This window comes from Littorina saxatilis, linkage group LG13, assembly GCF_037325665.1.
Source record: "Littorina saxatilis isolate snail1 linkage group LG13, US_GU_Lsax_2.0, whole genome shotgun sequence".
NCBI lineage: Eukaryota > Metazoa > Mollusca > Gastropoda > Littorinimorpha > Littorinidae > Littorina > Littorina saxatilis.
The window spans coordinates 5,731,522-5,754,021 of NC_090257.1; the positions used below are offsets into that span (position 1 = coordinate 5,731,522).

At 42.6% G+C, this 22,500-nt stretch overlaps 1 protein-coding gene across 1 annotated transcript in view; it reads right to left on the reverse strand.

The window, feature by feature from the left end:
- The window catches only part of LOC138945947 (cys-loop ligand-gated ion channel-like), a 29,014-nt gene that overhangs the window by 2,998 nt on the left and 3,516 nt on the right, over positions 1-22,500 (reverse strand). Inside the window, exons 2-6 of the mRNA XM_070317484.1 lie at positions 15,570-15,701; positions 8,900-9,097; positions 5,489-5,596; positions 4,780-4,932; positions 2,301-2,456 (exon numbers count right to left, since the gene is read on the reverse strand). Of these exons, the coding sequence (XP_070173585.1) occupies positions 2,301-2,456; positions 4,780-4,932; positions 5,489-5,596; positions 8,900-9,097; positions 15,570-15,701 (747 nt within the window). The remainder of the gene's footprint in view (positions 1-2,300; positions 2,457-4,779; positions 4,933-5,488; positions 5,597-8,899; positions 9,098-15,569; positions 15,702-22,500) is intronic.

Genomic DNA, 22,500 nt, shown 5'->3' on the forward strand with positions numbered 1-22,500 from the left:
GAACGTAGTCCGCCGCTAGTGCAAAAGGCAGTGAAAGTGACGAGCCTGTTTGGCGCGGTAGCGGTTGCGCTGTGCTTCATAGCACGCTTTACTGTACCTCTCTTCGTTTTTAACTTTCTGAGCGTGTTTTTAAACCAAACATATCATATCTATATGTTTTTGGAATCAGGAACCGACAAGGAATAAGATGAAAGAATTTTAAAATCGATTTCGGAAATTTAATTTTGATCATAATTTTTATATTTTTAATTTTCAGAGCTTGTTTTTAATCCAAATATAACATATTTATATGTTTTTGGAATCAGGAAATGATGAAGAATAAGATGAACGTAAATTTGGATCGTTTTATAATTTTTTTTTTTTTTTTACAATTTTCAGGTTTTTAATAACCAAAGTCATTAATTAATTTTTATGCCACCAAGCTGAAATGCAATACCGAAGTCCGGCCTTTGTCGAAGATTGCTTGGCCAAAATTTCAATCAATTTGATTGAAAAATGAGGGTGTGACAGTTCCGCCTCAACTTTTACAAAAAGCCGGATATGACGTCATCAAAGACATTTATCGAAAAAAAGAAAAAAAAATCCGGGGATATCATTCCCAGGAACTCTCATGTAAAATTTCATAAAGATCGGTTCAGTAGTTTAGTCTGAATCGTTCTACACACACACACGCACAGACAGACAGACACACACTGTCACACACACACACACACACACACACACACACACACACACACACACACACACACACACACACACACACACACACACATACATACACCACGACCCTCGTCTCGATTCCCCCCTCAATGTTAAAACATTTAGTCATAACTTGACTAAATGTAAAAACACTTGAATTGGGTAAATTACAAAAACAACAAGAAACAAAGGGAAATAACCTTCTCAGTTGGTGGCAGTGACTGAGTGAGAATGGTTATTTCCCTTTGACCATGAAGATGTGCCTGTATAAGTCCTTGTAGAATCTTAATCCACCAATAACTCCCTAACCGTGTGTTTGACTGGTCCCAATTTTTGTAAGGACCGTCTCAGGAATGTATAGAACCTGTTCACCAAGTTTGGTGACGATCGGTCCGTTCATTCTTGAGATCTATATGCGAACACAAACACACAAACACATCAAGCGAATCCTATACACACCCCTATACCGGGGGTGTAAAAACACAAAAACTGAACGATTTTGGATAGTTGACTGTCAGTCTACACAAGAAACAAGATTAAGAGTTTTACACTGGAAATTTATGCACAACATTTATCCGACCAACATTCTCCTGTGTGAAATGAAAGTAACAGAAACTAATAAATGTAATTATTGTCGTGATGTAATAGATTTCATTAAACACTTCTTTGTTGAATGCCCGGTTGTTTACAGATTCTGGAAGTTTATTGAAGAAATTATTTTTCGTACTTTAGAAATTAAGATTAGTGATATTCTATTAGGTATGCATTTTGTAATGGTTAAAAAGGCAACTATGTATACATTGAACCACATTATCTTGATTGGAAAAGATGTGTGTTAGTATATATACAAACATAAAAATAAATTAGTTTTTACCGTTGGAAAGTATTTTTAATAGGCAGTTACAGATAAGAAATATTTTTGTGTCAGTGTTCGAGGAACAAAAAACCCCACACGTTTATAAACAACTGATTCAGTGTATGAAAGACGTATAATTTCTGTCATTGTTAATACATTAAACTTAGTTCAATAACATTTGCTTCTATGCTGATTCAAACAACAGTGGTTTCTGAAATTAAGCTGTGCACCAAAATATGTAATGATCCTGTTAATGTTACCACAATGATTTCTTAAATACATGTAACACTATCTATATCCGACACCCACCCACCCATTCACACACACACACACACACACACACACACACACACACACACACACTCACACTCACACACGCACACTGACGCACACACACACACACACACACACGCACACACACACACACACATACCACACACACACGCACACTGACGCACACACACACGCACACAACCACACACACACACACACTCACACTGACGCACACACACACACACACACACACACACACACCGTGGCACACACACTGACACACTGACACACGCACACACACACACACGCACACACACACACACACACGCCCACAACCACTAATACACACACAAACCCATCCACCACCCCCCACCCCCACCCCCGGCCCCAGACCCCCCACTCCCCAACCCCAGCCCTCCTCCCCGAAACATTAATCACACAGCACAATCTCCATACACGTACACGTACTCACCAAATGAGTGAGATAGGATATTTTTGGCACGGAGTTGCTGGCAGCGAACTTAAAGGTGACACTCGCGAGCATGAGGATAAACGACAACTGGATTCTGTTCTGGGGAAGTGTTCGGCTCACCGCGAAGGTCACTAGGGATAACAGGCTGATCACAGACTGAAAGGCATCCAATACACACAATCAAATGAGGGATAACACGCTGATCACAGACTGAAAGGTATCCAATACACACAATCAAATGAGGGATAACAGGCTGATCACAGACTGAAAGGCATCCAATACACACAATCAAAATAATGAACAGAAAAAAGGAGAATAATGATCTAGAATGACAGAAGAGAGAGAGAGAGAGAGAGAAAGAGAGAAAGAGAGACAAGACAAGACAAAATCTTTATTATCGAGGGTAATAGATAAGCAAGTATACTGCTTTTTTACATCCAGCCCTCGCTGAGATTTAAAGAGAGAGAGAGAGAGAGAGAGAGAGAGAGAGAGAGAGAGAGAGAGAGAGAGAGAGAGAGAGAGAGAGAGAGAGAGAGAGAGAGAGAGAGAGAGAGAGAGAGACTCAGACTCAGACTCAGAACTTTATTACAAAAGGATAAAGGTTTTAGGCAAAGCCTATTCTTCCAACCTGTCCTTTATACAACACATAAAGACAGACGTACATTAAAAATATAAATTCAATCATATAAAATACAGAAATACATTGTATGGAATGCAACACAATGTGCATTTAAGGAATTACATAAGGAGAACTCAAAAATAACCGAGAGAGAGAGAGAGAGAGAGAGAGAGAGAGAGAGAGAGAGAGAGAGAGAGAGAGAGAGAGAGAGAGAGAGAGAGAGAGAGAGAGAGACGCTGTGCTGACGAAGACTGACGAAAAGTCGAAACTAGCTCTTGTTTATGTATTCTTGTTGCTGTTTTCTGGTGAGGACATTTTGTATTGTTTTCTTGTTCTGTCTCTTGCAATTATTATCATCAAAGAACATTTGAACGTTCTCATAATGCCATTTTCTTTCCCCCGCACTAGAGACAAAGACGAGATAAGCATTATTTTGTCTGTTCTGCCGCTTTGTGCACAACCGGAGTCCTCGCTGAAAAAATGCCCCCAACAGGAACATGGTCTCAATCAAATAATCAAATTACAAGCTAGTCTAAACCTTACTGATTGCGTTTGGTATAATGAAAACATATGTGACCCTCCACCACGGAATGAGTCGCATGTCACCTTTGCATGATTTTCATATTTTTACATTTTCCTAAAGAGTTTGTTATGCTCTATCCAGTGGTGAAAACCGTTTTAGAAAAGAGCGGAAACTGTTTGAGTTATACGCCTGTGACTAAGGTGACCCTCACACTGTTACCATACACTCTCCGGACTTATATCAAGCCTAGCGCAGAACCGCGCGAGGTGACATGCGACTCATTTCGTGGTGGAGGGTCACATATTTTCAGCATTGGTCTCACGCCACATGACAATCTCTGTGGTCAACACAACTTGATTTACGACAAAAACACCAAAAACGTGTCTATAACAGACATTTTCGTCACATGAAGCATGTTTGTGGACATTCTAGAACCCCGGACATCATGTCTATAGTATTTCAAGGTAGTCCAGCCATTCTGTGACGTGATGCGCCAGATATTGTGAGAAGGGTCTGGCTGACCCACCTACCTTCGCGCGCAATCCAGTGCGAATGAAAAATAGCGACTATCCACAACCGGAACACGTCGCTCCCAACTAGCAAAATGGTGCGGAACAGTTCCCCACCAATGATAATGCGAATAGTGGCGTCACATAATTATTCTGTCACTCCTGCATCTCTTCAGGAAACTGAGAAAGGATTTCGAGAACGAAGTTTGTATCGTTACCTTGACCATATCAGCAGGAGAACATTACTCGTAAGGTCAGCGCTAGGCTGTGCACGTATCGGTATGGGCTATCATTAATTAACAACTCAACAACTTAGCATGACAAACATGATATTCCAGACGAAGTAGCCAGCAAGCCGAGTGGCACAGCATTTGAAATACAGTGGTCTATCATTAATTAACAACTCAACAACTTAGCATGACAAACATGATGTTCCAGACGAAGTAGCCAGCAAGCCGAGTGGCACAGCATTTGAAATACAGTGGTATAGCTATCATTAATTAACAACTCAACAACTTAGCATGACAAACATGATGTTCCAGACGAAGTAGCCAGCAAGCCGAGTGGCACAGCATTTGAAATACAGAGGTCTATCATTAATTAACAACTCAACAACTTAGCATGACAAACATGATATTCCAGACGAAGTAGCCAAGAAGCCGAGTAGCACAGCATTTGAAAAACAGTGGTCTATCATTAATTAACAACTCAACAACTTACCATGACAAACATGATGTTCCAGACGAAGTAGCCAGCAAGCCGAGTGGTACAGCATTTGAAATACAGTGGTTTAGCTAGCATTAATTAACAACTCAACAAAATAGTTACCATGACAAACATGATGTTCCAGACGAAGTAGCCAGCAAGCCGAGTGGCACAGCATTTGAAGTACAGACCGGGCTTGCTGTGAGCGAACTGCGTGTATTCTGACTTGACCGTGACCTTGGGCTCTGTCCACACACAGGGGTGAAGGTCCCACTCCTGTGACATTTTAATTAAAGATCTCATTGTGTGTTCTAATTGGCGTGATTTCTCTCTTTCTTTCTGCAATATGCCTCTTTCTTTCACGCCCCCTACTATCCATGTCTGTCTGTCCAGCTCTACTCTGTTTCGGCTGTTTGCAACTATCTTTCGGTCACTCCCCCACCCCACTCCCTGTTGCTCTCTCTCTTTCCTCTCCCCCCCCCCCCTCCGCCCTCTCTGTTTCTCTCTCTCTTTCTGCCTCTCTCTTCCCCTCTCTAAATATCTCTCTTGTCCACTCTCTCTCCCTTTCTCTCTTGCCCACCCCTCCCCCCTCTCTCTCTCCTCCCTTCCTCCTGCCCCACAATCGTTTTGATACCCCACAAACAAGCAAGCAAGCAAGCAACCATACCTGGGCTGAGGTGCACGAACCAAAAGTGGGTGCAACCCAATCGGGTGACAACAAATCTCAATTTCAACCAATCCAACACCGCGGCTGGCTCCCACCCGGTTGGTACCTTTCTTGTGCACCCCGGCCCAGCAAAGCAAACAAGCAAGCAGCCGCCAAACCCCGCACCTGGTCATCAGCGAAGGCGTTGATGTCCACAATGCTAATATCATGCTCGTCCTCCACCAAGTGGATTTCATGCTCCTTCAGCTCAGAGGTCACAAGGACGGACAGGTCCTGCAACAAGTCGTGTTGACAAAGAAAACAAGTCGCGTTAGGCGAAAATACAACATTTAGTCAAGTAGCTGTCAAACTCACAGAATGAAACTGAACGCAATGCCATTTTTCAGCAAGACCGTATACTCGTAGCATCGTCAGTCCACCGCTCATGGCAAAGGCAGTGACATTGACAAGAAGAGCGGGGTAGTTGTTGCGCTAAGAAGGATAGCACGCTTTTCTGTACCTCTCTTTGTTTTAACTTTCTGAGCGTGTTTTTAATCGAAACATATCATATATCTATATGTTTTTGGAATCAGGAACCGACAAGGAATAAGATGAAAGTGTTTTTAAATTGATTTGGACAATTTAATTTTGATAATAATTTTTATATATTTAATTTTCAGAGCTTGTTTTTAATCCGAATATAACATATTTATATGTTTTTGGAATAAGCAAATGATGGAGAATAAGATAAACGTAAATTTGGATCGTTTTATAAATTTTTATTTTTTTTTACAATTTTCAGATTTTTAATGACCAAAGTCATTAATTAATTTTTAAGCCACCAAGCTGAAATGCAATACCGAAGTCCGGGCTTCGTCGAAGATTACTTGACCAAAATTTCAACCAATTTGGTTGAAAAATGAGGGCGTGACAGTGCCGCCTCAACTTTCACGAAAAGCCGGATATGACGTCATCAAAGACATTGATCAAAAAAATGAAAAAAACGTTCGGGGATTTCATACCAAGGAACTCTCATGTCAAATTTCATAAAGATCGGTCCAGTAGTTTAGTCTGAATCGCTCTACACACACACACACACACACACACACACACACACGCACGCACATACACCACGACCCTCGTTTCGATTCCCCCTCGATGTTAAAATATTTAGTCAAAACTTGACTAAATATAATTAATGCCTTCGAGTGATTAATATTACTCCCCCCCTCCCACGCCCCCTCTTCGATATAATTATGTGTAGGGCTAGGGGTGAAAAAAAATCCCATTAATTGAGCCCGAAGTGGACTGCGCGATATCTTTTTACCAAAAATTCAGCGCCAAAGCTTTGCGCAGCGTAAAATTGACGTTGCCCAATAATTATCAGCATTCACAACTTTCCCGTCCAAGATGAAGATTTGTAAATAAGATTTGAAGTAACACGTTTGAAAAGATAAGAGCTTCTTTTCAAGCCTCCTTGACGGCTCTCGGCTCTGAATGGTTTTCAGGAAACAACCTTCACCTATATTAATTTTGAAGGATGAAAGTCGCTTGTTCATTTCAATGCTTGTTCTTCTCTCGGGTGCTAGCTAAGAGAGCGGTTCCGCACAACTCACTTACTCTTTATTACACATGTCGTATGCATTTAAAGAACTTACCGTAAACTACCGTGTAAACGCCCACCCCCTTATGCAGTAAATTTGATCGAAAGTAGGTAGTGGGCGTTTACTATAGGTACTGTACCTTGTGCAGAATCAGTTCCAGGTAAAAAAATTTAGCTGTATATAATCACAAGAAATAAACATGTTAATGGGATATGTTGTTGTTCAAAAGTGTCTACCCGCTTTGCATTTGCTCAGTACTGGGCATTTACAATATCGTCCGCCACATTACTCGTTTGTTTCTAAGAGCACATTTATAAGTTTATCTTGTTGTGCTCCTTTATTACAACATTCAATTACAGCTTTGTATTTATGCAACTGAATAACAAAAACTGTTTAAACCAATACTGGGCGTTTACAAGGTAGTTTACGGTACTTGATTGACTTTACGATTTTGATTGTACAGCGCTTTGAGCAGGGTTAAACCCTGGATACATGCGCTATAGAAATATTATGCATTATTATTATTATTATTATTATTATTATTATTATTTAAGTTATTGAGACATCCCAGTGCACTAAGGGATTTATAGAGCAAATCGAGAAAATTCATTATTGAACGAAGCGCATAGCGCTGAGTTCAATAATTATTTTCGAGATTTGCTCTATAAATCCCTTAGTGCACTGGGATTGTTTCAATAACGATATTGTCAGTACCGCCATAGAAAAAAGAAGATTCCAAGCGCACATTTTGCAACGCGCATTTGAATAGGCATAACTGTGTGGTCAGGTCGTGTACAGTAAAGATCTACTTTTGTGTGGGGTGTCTCAAGTGTGTCGTGCTTTCGTCACACGCATTTTAATTTCTGTTGGTAAATTCCAGTGTAGCGTCAATCTGAACAGTGATGATCTTTCAGAGAGACCTCATTTGAACTCGGAGAAAGGGCTGTGCTCTTCATTATTTGCGATTCGAAACCTCCAGTCGAGCTTCGACGGATTGACTGTGCGGAGTGACTCCCCTTGAATTGACTCGAAGCCGCGGGACTCGACGGTTCGCACATTTTCAAAACAAATGTGGCATATTTCTCGTGTTTTATCTTCACTCATCGGGGAGTCTGATACTAAATATGAACGGTAAGAATGCTCTGAACCCTACACGTATTATATCCCCATCGTTTTTTCGTTCACATTTGCCCAACATGTTAATTTGCTGAGCGGGGTTTATGTCGTCTGCTAGGGCAATCAAACCACTGCATGCAGTCTGCACTGACTGAGTCTGCACGCACGAGGCACGCTGGTAATAAATCTTATAATGGCAAGAACGTTCTGAACCCTACACGTTTTCGATTACGATTGTTCTTGCCTTGAAATAATAATTCGGAAACCATTCATTTACTGAACTGATGCAGTCGTATTTCAGTGTAGTCAGTGCGGCTACGTATGACAGAGTCGATCGAGTCAGTCTTCCAAACTGGTCTAGCTGGTACGTTATCGGAATAACACTTGTGTTTTCTGCTAGCGGGTGGGAATTTTATATTAACTCATCATTTGGTAATGTGGATGATAAGCTACATGCCACTAACACGATGAGAAGAATCTATGCAAGTCGGCGAGAATTAGATGAAACACAGCGGCTTGTATTTTTAGATCAGTGGCAGCCGCACTGTGGCACAGGCACATGCAATCTGTCAGAAAAAAACCCACTTCTGCTTTAATTGAGAAGCAGGGAATTTATGGTCATTTGGTATTGTGGAAAATATAAGCTACATGTCAGTAATTAATTCTGCGGATGAGAGCACAGTCTTGCTTAGGTAAAGGGCGTAAGAATACGCTCTGTGGAAAAGTTAGCGCACTCCAAGAGTGCGCTAACAGTTTTAGCGCATCGCCATTAGCCAATCAACTGGTTCACATCAGTCATGTGACACCAGTACTTACTGACAATTATTATTATTATTATTATTATTATTATTACTTCCCTTTGTTTGTCAGACCTCACCTGCAAGTCAAAAGGAAAGTGAGCCAGCTCCATCTGTTCAGCGAAAGCTCCCTTGACCCGGAGTCTCTCCACCACGTACACCTCTCCGTTGGGTCCGAACTCCAACTCCCTCCACTTGGAAGCCTTGGGTTCTCCTTTGACGTTCTGGATGTCCAGCTTGGGGTCCCAGCACGCTGCCCAGTTCACCTTGTCCACGTCCTGCAAATAGGATGGAAGGACAGAAAGATAGGGAGGGAAAGTTCGGTTGCAGTCAGCCACGCATCTGCTCTGACGGCAAAATGGCCGAGGTGTTTTACGTGCCACTGTGGTGACATGGTGGTGGGACATGGATACCGCCTCTTAGTCTGCACATAATGTTGACTGACCCGTGTCCGTACCGGCCCTGAATTCGAACACGTGACCCAAGGATCATAAGTCCATGCCGTGTTCTACCAACTGAGCTACCAGGCCACGAAAGGCGGCATTCTTCTGATTGGACACGCACAAACACGCACGCACGCACGCACGCACGCACGGACACATACACACACACATACAAACACACACACAAACACACACACACACATACACACACAGTCACACTGACACACAGTCACACACAGTCACAGACACACACACACAATGACACACAGTCACACACAGTCACAGACACACACACACACACACACGCACACACGCACGCACGCACGCACGCACGCATGCACGCACGCACGCACGCACGCACGCACACATACACACACACACACATACACACACAGTCACTCACACACACACAGTCACACACACACACACCGTCACACACACACACACACACACACACACACACACACATTTATTAGTGAGTATTTCTACGCACATACCCTCCCAGAGGGAGGCTCATGGCGTTTACAATATGCCATGTGAGATGGATTTTTTTACACAATATATCACGCATTCACATCGGCCAGTAAATCTCAAGCGTGTTAGGCGAGTATATACTTTTCACGGCCTATTATTCCAAGTCACACGGGTATTTGGTGGACATTTTTATATATGTCTATACAATTTTGCCAGGAAAGACCCTTTTGTCAATCGTGGGATCTTTAACGTGCACACCCCAATGTAGTGTACACGGGACCTCGGTTTTTCGTCTCATCCGAAAGACTAGCACTTGAACCCACCACCTAGGTTAGGAATGGGGGGAGAAAATTGCGGCCTGACCCAGGGTCGAACTCGCAACCTCTCGCTTCCGAGGCAAGTGCGTTTACCACTCGGCCACCCAGTCCTTACACACACAATATTCAACAGTCTGGCTGCTTCTCGTTCAGAAAAAACAAATCATGCTGAATGAATTTCGCAGTTTGACAAAGGTGCCAGTTACAACAGTAATTCATGAACAATGACCACTGTGCTCAGAAAGCAGACATAATTCAGCTACAGTCGAACCTGTCTACAACGACCACCAAAAGGACCACCACAAGGACCAGCAAAAGGACCACCAAAAGGACCAGCAAAAGGACCACCAAAAGGACCACCAAAAGGACCACCAAAAGGACCACCAAAAGGACCACCAAAAGGACCACCACAAGGACCACCAAAAGAACCACCAAAAGAACCACCAAAAGGACCACCAAAAGGACCAGCAAAAGGACCACCAAAAGGACCAGCAAAAGTACCACTAAAAGGACCACCAAAAGGACCACCAAAAGAACCACCAAAAGGACCACCAAAAGGACCAGCAAAAGGACCACCAAAAGGACCACCAAAAGGACCACCAAAAGGACCACCAAAAGGACCACCAAAAGGACCACCACAAGTATTAGTTATTGTTAGATGTGGCGGTGATATCCAAACATTGAGAAAGGAGGTATCGAGACGTAAGCAAACAAACAAACAAACAAACAAACAAAACCAAAAGAAACAAACAAGAAAATGACAAAGCAAATGAACGAACAACCAAAACAACAAACAAAACACTGCATACAAATTAAACAAACAAACAAACAAACACACACACACAAATGAGCAAGCAAGCAAGCAAACAGCCGAACACGGTGTCCCTCACAACATGTCAGTCTTAATACTACAGTGCTACCAAGGCTTTCTGTGGGAGAAAAACGAGATTCGACGCGGTTCCATGACAACCGATCTTAGCGACAAGAGTCGAGATTAATTTTTGCTGTTAAAATATTACTGAAAAAAAAAATCAATTCCTGCTCATTTGTTTTAAAGGCACAGTCCTTCCGTAGATGACGGCCAGGTGTTAACATGGGATAGAGCCATCCTTCCACTTGGACACATACCAACAATTAACAGTCTGAACGTTTTGAAGTTAACCTTGCTGTGCTCTGTAAGTTGTATTGGCATTCTTGTTTGTAGCAATTTGAAAAAAAAAGTTAACAAAAATAAAAAATAAAAACCCCACCCAGCCTGGTTGCTTTCAGTGCGGAGTGGGATTCTATTAATCAATGAATTATTTTTTTTCAAAAGCCCACTTGTGTCAAGTTGCGAAATTAGCGTTATGGTAAGTTCATTACAACAATTATGTCCTTACTCTGCGCTGGAAACAGTCAGGATGTTTATTTTTTGAAATCCCCCCTCAACACCCCCCCCCAAAAAAAAAAAACCCAAGAAATGTCAGGTAATAAAACGTTCAATTTGTGACAAAACAGAACATTCACACGAATATCGACCCAATCCAATGCTTTTCACAGTGGATAGTCTACAGACATGAGATATGCAACTGGCCATCTTGCCAGATATCGAACACATACTCATCTAAGTTTTCTTTTTTCCCTTTGTCTCATAATTACTTGTCTGTCTATCCGCTAACTAACATATACCAAACCGGCACGGTTGGCCTAGTGGTAAGGCGTCCGCCCCGTGATCGGGAGGTCGTGGGTTCGAACCCCGGCCGGGTCATACCTGAGACTTTAAAATTGGCAATCTAGTGGCTGCTCCGCCTGGCGTCTGGCATTATGGGGTTAGTGCTAGGACTGGTTGGTCCGGTGTCAGAATAATGTGACTGGGTGAGACATGAAGCCTGTGCTGCGACTTCTGTCTTGTGTGTGGCGCACGTTAAATGTCATAGCAGCACCGCCCTGATTCAAAACAAATGTATTCTGTTTATTTTTTGGTATGTATGCAAGGAGAGGTATAGTCGTATCCAATCTATAGCATGGGCAGATTTTTTGTTGTTTGTTTTGCTTAACGCCCAGCCGACCACGAAGGGCCATATCAGGGCGGAGCTGCTTTGACATATAACGTGCGCCACACACAAGACAGAAGTCGCAGCACAGGCTTCATGTCTCACCCAGTCTCATTATTCTGACACCGGACCAACCAGTCCTACCACTAACCCCATAATGCCAGACGCCAGGCGGAGCAGCCACTAGATTGCCAAATTTAAAGTCTTAGGAATGACCCGGCCGGGGTTCGAACCCACGATCTCCCGATCACGGGGCGGACGCCTTACCACTAGGCCAACCGTGCCGGTAGCATGGGCAGATCTCAGATAGTGCGCAGAATTGTTTTTATGAGAAGTGCTGTGGTTTAAATGTCAAAAAACAAAGTTATTTATTAAACATGATTGTAAATGCGTTCCGATTCCTCGTGACTGTCAAGAGACAGTCTTTTTGTTATAAATCGCTGTTCATACTAACTTTGAACTTTTTCATTTCTCCGCGGAGTCTAAAGTCCCCTGCTAAATTCAAAGAGTGTTGTGGGGTGGGGGATGAGGGGATGGTGGTTGGCTTATGGGGGGTGGGAGTGGGGGCAACATGTCTTGTAGCAAAGAACTTCTCGTACACGTATTGCCGACTGAAAATCATGAAATGCACTTTTTCTTGTTCTTTTTGATTTGAATTTTTTAATGTTGCATTTTCCCTTTAGTGGCATTCTCTGTGTCATTCTATGGCACGCAACTCACTTGAATAGATGGGTTTGAATATTTATATTGTGGAACGCTTTCAAAAGCAAAGTCAAAAGTCCAACGAAGTGGAAACAAATCGATACCAAATGCTTTGCAACAGAATAAGGGCAAGCATGAATCAATGCAGTGGCATGCAACAAAGAAACAATTGACAGGGTCAGCTTTACAGGAAAATTCCAGTATTTTACAGGTGTGTGTGAGTGTGAGTGTGTGTGTGTGTGTGTGTGTGTGTGTGTGTGTGTGAACGTGCTTGCGTTTGTGCATACGTGTGTGTGTGAGTGTTGGTGTGTGTGTGTGTGTGTAAGTGTGTGTGTGTATGTGTGTGTTGTGTGTGTGTGTGTGTGTGTTGTGTGCGTGTGTGTGTGTTGTGTGTGTGTGTGTGTGTGTGTGTAAGTGTGTGTGTGTGTGTGTGTGTGTGTGTGTGTGTGTGTGTGTGTGTGTGTGTGAGTATTACTGTCTGTCTGTCTGTTTGTTTACTCTGTCTTTCTCTCTTTCTGTCTGTCTGTTTGTGCTTCCCTATCATCCCAAAACCGACAACACCCTTCCTCTTTTTTTTCCGGCTGCATTAAAATGTGCATGTGCTTGAAAAGAAAAGGTTGATTGCATGCCCACATGAAAGTACCAGCGCAAGATTAACGAGAATGCTTTTGAATCTGACAAAAATATGCTTGTGGGCCAGCACAGAGTAGGGAAAGGCCTATACATTGTGTATAAAAAGGAAATCTAGTCACGATCTAGCGCCAACGGGGCAGCGGGGGAATATACCTGGCTGGAAGCAGTCAATAGGTTTTAACAATGTTTGTTGTTTCTTTGTCTGTTCGTGTATTCCTTCCTATGTTCATTGGGTATGCTTATTTGCTTACTAGCTTGCCGCTTGTCTGTTCGTGTATTCCTTCCTATGTTCATATTTTGGTATGCTTATTTGCTTACTAGCTTGCTTGTCTGTTCGTGTATTCCTTCCTATGTTCATATTTTGGTATGCTTATTTGCTTACTAGCCTGCTTGTCTGTTCGTGTATTCCTTCCTATGTTCATATTTTGGTATGCTTATTTGCTTACTAGCTTGCTTGTCTGTTCGTGTATTCCTTCCTATGTTCATATTTTGGTATGCTTATTTGCTTACTAGCTTGCTTGTCTGTTCGTGTATTCCTTCCAATGTTCATATTTTGGTATGCTTATTTGCTTACTAGCCTGCTTGTCTGTTCGTGTATTCCTTCCTATGTTCATATTTTGGTATGCTTATTTGCTTACTAGCTTGCCGCTTGTCTGTTCGTGTATTCCTTCCTATGTTCATATTTTGGTATGCTTATTTGCTTACTAGCTTGCTTGTCTGTTCGTGTATTCCTTCCTATGTTCATTGGGTATGCTTATTTGCTTACTAGCTTGCTTGTCTGTTCGTGTATTCCTTCCTATGTTCATATTTTGGTATGCTTATTTGCTTACTAGCTTGCTTTTCCCTGAGCCAAGGTTGAGGGACCTTTTCCTTGGTATCTCTCCTTCGTCCCACGCCATGTTATTCCGTCTAAACTAATTCATGAAAACATCTGTGATCTTCTTTCTTCTTCTTCAGCGTTCCAGAATTTGTCTGGTTACGTGTGAGCTCGTTTGCCCATTTGGGTTCCCCACACTATACTCTGAGAGCATAGTCAGCTTCACTCCGCTTTCGTTGAGTAGGCATGCTGGGTATTTTCGTGTTTCCATAACCCACCGAACTCTGACATGGATTACAGGATCTTTTCCGTGCGCACTGACTTAGTCTTGTGCTTTTGGTCTTGTGCTTGCGTGTACACACGAAGGGGGTTAAGTCACTAAGCAGGTCTGACCATAAGTTGACCCGGGAGATCGGAAAAATCTGCACTCTTAACCCAACAGGCGGCAGCGACCAGGATTCGAACTCACGACCTCCCGATTAGGAGGCCAACGTCTTACCACCACGCCACTGCGCCCGTCCCCCTCTGTGACCAAAAACGATGTACTGATGCATTAAAGGCACACTCCTTCCCGTGACAAAAGTTTGGCTCACCGTCTCAGATCTGGCCAGGCATTCACATGGGAAAAGACCATCCCTCCACATGGGATAAGACCATCCCTCTACATAGGATAAGACCATCCCACTACATGGGATAAGACCATCCATCCACATGGGATAAGACCATCCCTCCACATGGGATAAGACCATCCATCCACATGGGATAAGACCATCCCTCCACATGGGATAAGACCATCCCTCCACATGGGATAAGACCATCCCTCTACATGGGATAAGACCATCCCTCCACATGGTATAAGACCATCCCTCCACATGGGATAAGACCATCCCTCCACATGGGATAAGACCACCCCTCCACATGGAATAAGACCATCCCTCCACATGGAATAAGACCACCCCTCCACATGGAATAAGACCATCCCTCAAATAAGGGTACCCATTGGACAACGGGGCTGTGCAGAACCTACATCATTCATAGTGCTCTGTTCCTCCGTGGATATTCTTTCCCTATCTTTGATAGTGCTACACAATTATGTCACCTTTGAGCTACAGCAGTTACACCAGTAATCGCTCAAGTCATGACCAAAACCGTTTTATCCTTTCCAAATTGCAAAACCTGGCTCTGACAGACACCGGTATACCAACCAGTCAAGCCAAGTCCAAACAAATTACTCCCTTCTCCCCAAGAAAATACCCAATTTCATATTTCATATGGGGTTATCCATCCATCCATCCATCCATACCCAAACAGCCTATACTATGTTTGCTTACCCGTACGGTCGTGTTGTCAAGAGTAGGTTCCCGCCATCTTGCCCGTAGGAAGACGATGCCAGAGAACTGTTCTTGGATCGTGACAATCTCATCCAGTTTGATGTACACCACTCGCAGCTGTACCTCTCGTGCCTAAATGTAACAAGTCGCGTAAGGAGAAAATACAACATTTAGTCAAGTAGCTGTCGAACTCACAGAATGAAACTGAACGCAATGCAACGCAGCAAGACCGTATACTCGTAGCATCGTCAGTCCACCGCTCATGGCAAAGGCAGTGAAATTGACAAGAAGAGCGGGGTAGTAGTTGCGCTGAGAAGGATAGCACGCTTTTCTGTACCTCTCTTCGTTTTAACTTTGTGAGCGTGTTTTCAATCCAAACATATCATATCTATATGTTTTTGGAATCAGGAACCGACAAGGAATAAGATGAAAGTGTTTTTAAATTGATTTCGAAAATTTAATTTTGATCATAATTTTTATATTTTTAATTTTCAGAGCTTGTTTTTAATCCAAATATAACATATTTATATGTTTTTGGAATCAAAAAATGATGGAGAATAAGATGAACGTAAATTTGGATCGTTTTATAAAAAAAATAATTTTTTTACAATTTTCAGATTTTTAATGACCAAAGTCATTAATTAATTTTTAAGCCACCAAGCTGAAATGCAATACCGAAGTCCGGGCTTCGTCGGAGATTACTTGACCAAATTTTCAACCAATTTGGTTGAAAAATGAGAGCGTGACAGTGCCGCCTCAACTTTCACGAAAAGCCGGATATGACGTCATCAAAGACATTTATCAGAAAAATGAAAAAAAATTCTGAGGATATCATACCCAGGAACTCTCATGTCAAATTTCATAAAGATCGGTCCAGTAGTTTAGTCTGAATCGCTCTGCACACACAGACAGACAGACACACACACACCACGACCCTCGTCTCGATTCCCCCCTCTAAATGTAAAAACGAAATCAATCCGACCAATCGCAACAAAAAACACCCCACCAATAATCAGCCTGTTTTCAGCATTCGACAGTGCGCAATTCACATTTAAATCAAATAAATAAATAATAACGCAATAAAAGAAAGAAAACTAGATTTTGTTTTTGTCGAACAGACGTGGTTGTTGCCACGACAGGTGACAAAAGAAGTGCGCCTGCGTGTGTTGCAATGGAACATTTGTCACAATTTATATCCCACCAATATTTTATTACAAACAATGAAAGTATGTCAAACAAAAAACTGTAACGAGTGCCCACATATTTTGGATGTTATGGAACCCTTTTTCAATGAATGTCCCCGAATTAGAAGGTTTTGGACTTATATTGAAAAATTTTTGAACAGTCTGACAGGTCGGGCTTTCTTATTGTCTATTACAGATGTATTATTCGGAATCGAAGAATGTCAGGAATCAGCGTTAATTAACCATGTTTTATTGATAACAAAAATGTGCAGAAAACTAAATCGCATTATTCCATTGGAAATTGTATTTCAACAAGAACTTGCGCTACGAAAGATTTATCCCCATTGTCCTTAGCTAGATTGTTGTTGAATTAAAAAGTAATTTAATGGAAATGTAACCTGTAATGTAAACAAAAATAAAAAAATAAAAATTTCATTGAAAAAAAAAAGACGAATGAAGAAAGATATGCTCACCGCCCCCCCCCCCCATCCCCCCAAATAAAAGGAAAAAAAAAAAAAAAGACGAAAGAGGCAAAAAACATGGGTTGAAGCAGCCTTGCATGCAACTGAGGTCACAACAAAATAAAAAAAAATAAAATAAAAAAAAAACACACCAATAATCAGCCTGTTTTCAGCATTCGACAGTGCGCAAATCACATTTAAATAAAATAAATAAATAATAACACAATAAAAACAATCCCAGCGCAGCCCTCCCTCTCCCTCAACATCCCAACCCCCAAGCAAAAACAACACAAAAACAAGAGGCGAAGCCATCAAGGCTCACGTAAGAAATCGACAAACAGTAACACAAACTCACACACACACACACAGACACGCATACAGACAGGCGCACACACACACACACACACACACACACACACACAGTGACACACACACACACACACACAGAAAGAGCATAGGTGAAACTGTGCAAGAAAGCGAGACACTAGATCTAGATCTGTCTGTCTGCATGTAGCCTACTTACAAGGGACACGACTGCCAACTAGTCTCGGCCCGCTCAAAATAATAATGACCGAGACTTTCAGTACTTCCTTCGCGTGACGTCTAACCCTCTTACGTCATAATGTGACGTCAATGTAATGTGACGTCTTCAAATGTTAGAGTTTCTACCACAGACATACACACGCACGCACGCACGCACGCACATACGCACGCACGCACAGACAGACAAAGTTACGATCGCATAGGCTACACTTACGTGAGCCAACGAGAAAACAACCACCACTCTTCAACCTCTGTACATGTATGCGAACCCCCCCCCCCCACACACACACACACACACACCCCCCACCTCCCGGCTACCCCTCACCCCCTAAACAAATGTTTGCGAAAAGGATATGCCACCCAATGTCATGCGATCACGCCACCAATTGATCCACCACACAGCAAATTCAATGCAATCCATATGGCGTCACCTTGAACATAACGATATTTCGCAGATCAAAAACTTACACAATACATGTACATGTTATGATCCATTCTGATCATCATCGCTCAACGGCTATCGCCAGTTATCTCTCTGACCGGACGCTAAAGTCCTACTCGAATCTATCAAAACAAGAATACAGAGTTATCTCCCATAGGTTCGGTTCTCGAGCAGTGTTCGCGAGACGAAAATGATTGCAGATTGGCCGACTTCGACAGTGATCTCCGTTCTGCTCTTCACAGTTATGATAAAGACATCGTTCTAAGGTCAAAACAAGTCGAAATTTTGGGACAGCTGCCGGAATGAGACCGTAATATATGGTTGCATCACTGTCAAAAATTCGTCTGCTCTAGCGAGCGCGGAAACCAAACGGTTGATTATCACGTGACACTTTTGCCATATTGTTGCCAGTTGTTTGCACAGTAAATACAGCCGCGAAAAATAGCTCACTTGAAACTGTCTTACATATCAATTCCTTTGTAATTAAAAATTACACAACACCATGAAAAATCATTATCGACGAACGCGAATCTGCTTACATCCATAACACATTACGAAAAGATCTAAATATGTAAAAATCGATTTCCTCGCCAGACAAGGAAAACAAAGGCATCCTGTCAGGGATAGAATGAGTCGAACTCATTTTGACCTGAGTTCAGGATGGTTATGATCACCATGAACACCTCACGATGATTGACTGGTTCTGGTGCTTGCTTTTGAAACGACTATGGGAAAGTTTGTAAATCGACTGTCGCTTATTTTTAAGATACATGAAAGGCACACTTCCTCTCTTTAAGAACATTTCGGGTCACTAGCTCAGATCTGACCAGGCTTATGAATGGAATAATTAAGCTTTGAAACCATCTCTCCATTCTGGACACATACAGAATCAGGACCGGGTGGCCGAGTGGTAACGCACTTGCGCTCGGAAGCGAGAGGTTGCGAGTTCGACCCTGGGTCAGGGCGTTAGCAATTTTCTCCCCCCTTTCCTAACCTAGGTGGTGGGTTCAAGTGCTAGTCTTTTGGATGAGACAAAAAACCGAGGTCCCTTCGTGTACACTACATTGGGGTGTGCACGTTAAAGATCCTACGATTGACAAAAGGGTCTTTCCTGGCAAAATTGTATAGGCATAGATAAAAATGTCCACCAAAATACCCGTGTGACTTGGAATAATAGGCCGTGAAAAGTAGGATATGCGCCGAAATGGCTGCGATCTGCTGGCCGATGTGAATGCGTGATGTATTGTGTTAAAAAAAAATCCATCTCACACGGCATAAATAAATCCCTGCGCCTTGAATATGTGCGCGATATAAATTGCATAAAATAAAAATAAAAATAACAAAATAAAAAATCCCTGCGCTTAGAACTGTACCCACGGAATACGCGCGATATAAGCCTCATATTGATTGATTGATACCAAAAATCAACGCCCTGACTGCTTGCTGTGGCTTGTATGAAATTGATTTATCAAAACTCTCCCACCATGAACAAAGAGCACCCATGGCAGGCTTTTCATTCTTGATATGTGACTAAGTTGAAGGGTGGTCTTCCCCAAAATCAAAGCCTGGCTTGATCTCAGATGGTGAGCGGGAAGGAGTGTGCCTGTACCAATAATGTCACAGATCTCTCCAGGATTTTACATGGGACTCTGATCTGTCCTGGTTTTTACACGGGACTCTGATCTGTCCTGGTTTTTACATGGGACTCTGATCTGTCCTGGTTTTTACATGGGACTCTGATCTGTCCTGGTTTTTACACGGGACTCTGATCTGTCCTGGTTTTTACATGGGACTCTGATCTGTCCTGGTTTTTACATGGGACTCTGATCTGTCCTGGTTTTTACACGGGACTCTGATCTGTCCTGGTTTTTACACGGGACTCAGATCTGTCCTGGTTTTTACACGGGACTCTGATCTGTCCTGGTTTTTTACATGGGACTCTGATCTGTCCTGGTTTTTACATGGGACTCTGATCTGTCCTGGTTTTTACACGGGACTCAGATCTGTCCTGGTTTTTACACGGGGCTCAGATCTGTCCTGGTTTTTACATGGGACTCTGATCTGTCTCTGTTTTTACAAGGGACTCAGATCTGTCCTGGTTTTTACATGGGACTATGATCTGTCCTGGTTTTTACATGGGACTCTGATCTGTCCTGGTTTTTACATGGGACTCTGATCTGTCCTGGTTTTTACACGGGACTCAGATCTGTCCTGGTTTTTACATGGGACTCTGATCTGTCCTGGTTTTTACATGGGACTCTGATCTCTCCAGGCTTTTACATGGGACTCTGATCTGTCCTGGTTTTTACATGGGACTCAGATCTGTCCTGGTTTTTACACGGGACTCAGATCTGTCCTGGTTTTTACATGAGACTCTGATCTGTCCTGGTTTTTACATGGGACTCTGATCTGTCCTGGTTTTTACATGGGACTCTGATCTGTCCTGGTTTTTACACGGGACTCAGATCTGTCCTGGTTGTTACATGGGACTCTGATCTGTCCTGGTTTTTACATGGGACTCTGATCTGTCCTGGTTTTTACATGGGACTCTGATCTGTCCTGGTTTTTACATGGGACTCAGATCTGTCCTGGTTTTTACAAGGGACTCAGATCTGTCCTGGTTTTTACATGGGACTCTGATCTGTCCTGGTTTTTACATGGGACTCTGATCTGTCCTGGTTTTTACATGGGACTCTGATCTGTCCTGGTTTTTACATGGGACTCTGATCTGTCCTGGTTTTTACATGGGACTCTGATCTGTCCTGGTTTTTACACGGGACTCTGATCTGTCCTGGTTTTTACATGGGACTCTGATCTGTCCTGGTTTTTACACGGGACTCTGATCTGTCCTGGTTTTTACATGGGACTCTGATCTCTCCAGGCTTTTACATGGGACTCTGATCTGTCCTGGTTTTTACATGGGACTCTGATCTGTCCTGGTTTTTACATGGGACTCTGATCTGTCCTGGTTTTTACACGGGACTCTGATCTGTCCTGTTTTTTTACACGGGACTCTGATCTGTCCTGGTTTTTACACGGGACTCTGATCTGTCCTGGTTTTTACATGGGACTCTGATCTGTCCTGGTTTTTACATGGGACTCTGATCTGTCCTGGTTTTTACATGGGACTCTGATCTGTCTCTGTTTTTACAAGGGACTCAGATCTGTCCTGGTTTTTACATGGGACTATGATCTGTCCTGGTTTTTACATGGGACTCTGATCTGTCCTGGTTTTTACATGGGACTCTGATCTGTCCTGGTTTTTACAAGGGACTCTGATCTGTCCTGGTTTTTACATGGGACTCTGATCTGTCCTGGTTTTTACACGGGACTCTGATCTGTCCTGGTTTTTTACATGGGACTCTGATCTGTCCTGGTTTTTACATGGGACTCTGATCTGTCCTGGTTTTTACACGGGATACTGTAACAGGCATTCTTTTACTTCTGCGGACACTGATATACCAACCAACAGCATCGGCCTGTCTGCTTCCGTCTACAGTGGACTTTTTTTTCTTCATAAATGGCTGATAGAGGGGTCGGTTACAGAATTAATTCACACACAAAATACTACACAGATCTACCCCAAAAGTAGCCAGGCTTTTATTTTTTTTTAAAGTTGTGGTCGTTCGTCCAAGTGGACGGTTGGATCCTTGTATCTCAAGGAAAAAGCTGGGCAAGTGTTTTAAACGGGAAGGACAGTACCCTTAAAACATGTGCATGATATAACAATGATTACACCCCACCCCCCCTCCTCCCCATGTGGGCGATTGGTTTTGATGCTTGCATGTCGAACGGAATGAAAAACACCACGCGTCAGCATGATTTAAAACAAGAGCATTATGTCATAATCAAGAACATTTCATGGCGAATTCTCTCGGTTTTGATGCTTGTTATTGAAAACGAAATATGTGACCCTCCACCACGAAATGAGTCGCATGTTACCTCGCGCGGTTCTGCGCTAGGCTTAATATAAGTCCGGGGAGTGTCTGGTAACAGTGTGAGGGTCAGCTTAGTCACAGGCTTATAACTCAAACAGTTTTCGCTCTTTTCTACAACGGTTTTCATCACTGCATAGAGCATAACAAACTCTTCAGGAAAATGTACAAATATCAAAATCATGCAAAGGTGACATGCGACTCATTCCGTGATGGAGGGTCACATATATAAGCTGTCCATTGTCTCATGATTAAAACACACAGAAGCTTAATTGCTATTGAACCAAAACGAGAAACGCTGTGAGTCTATAGTGTGCATGGTATAATAAAAACAGGTGCATGAGGTTCACCAAAGGGGGTGTAATC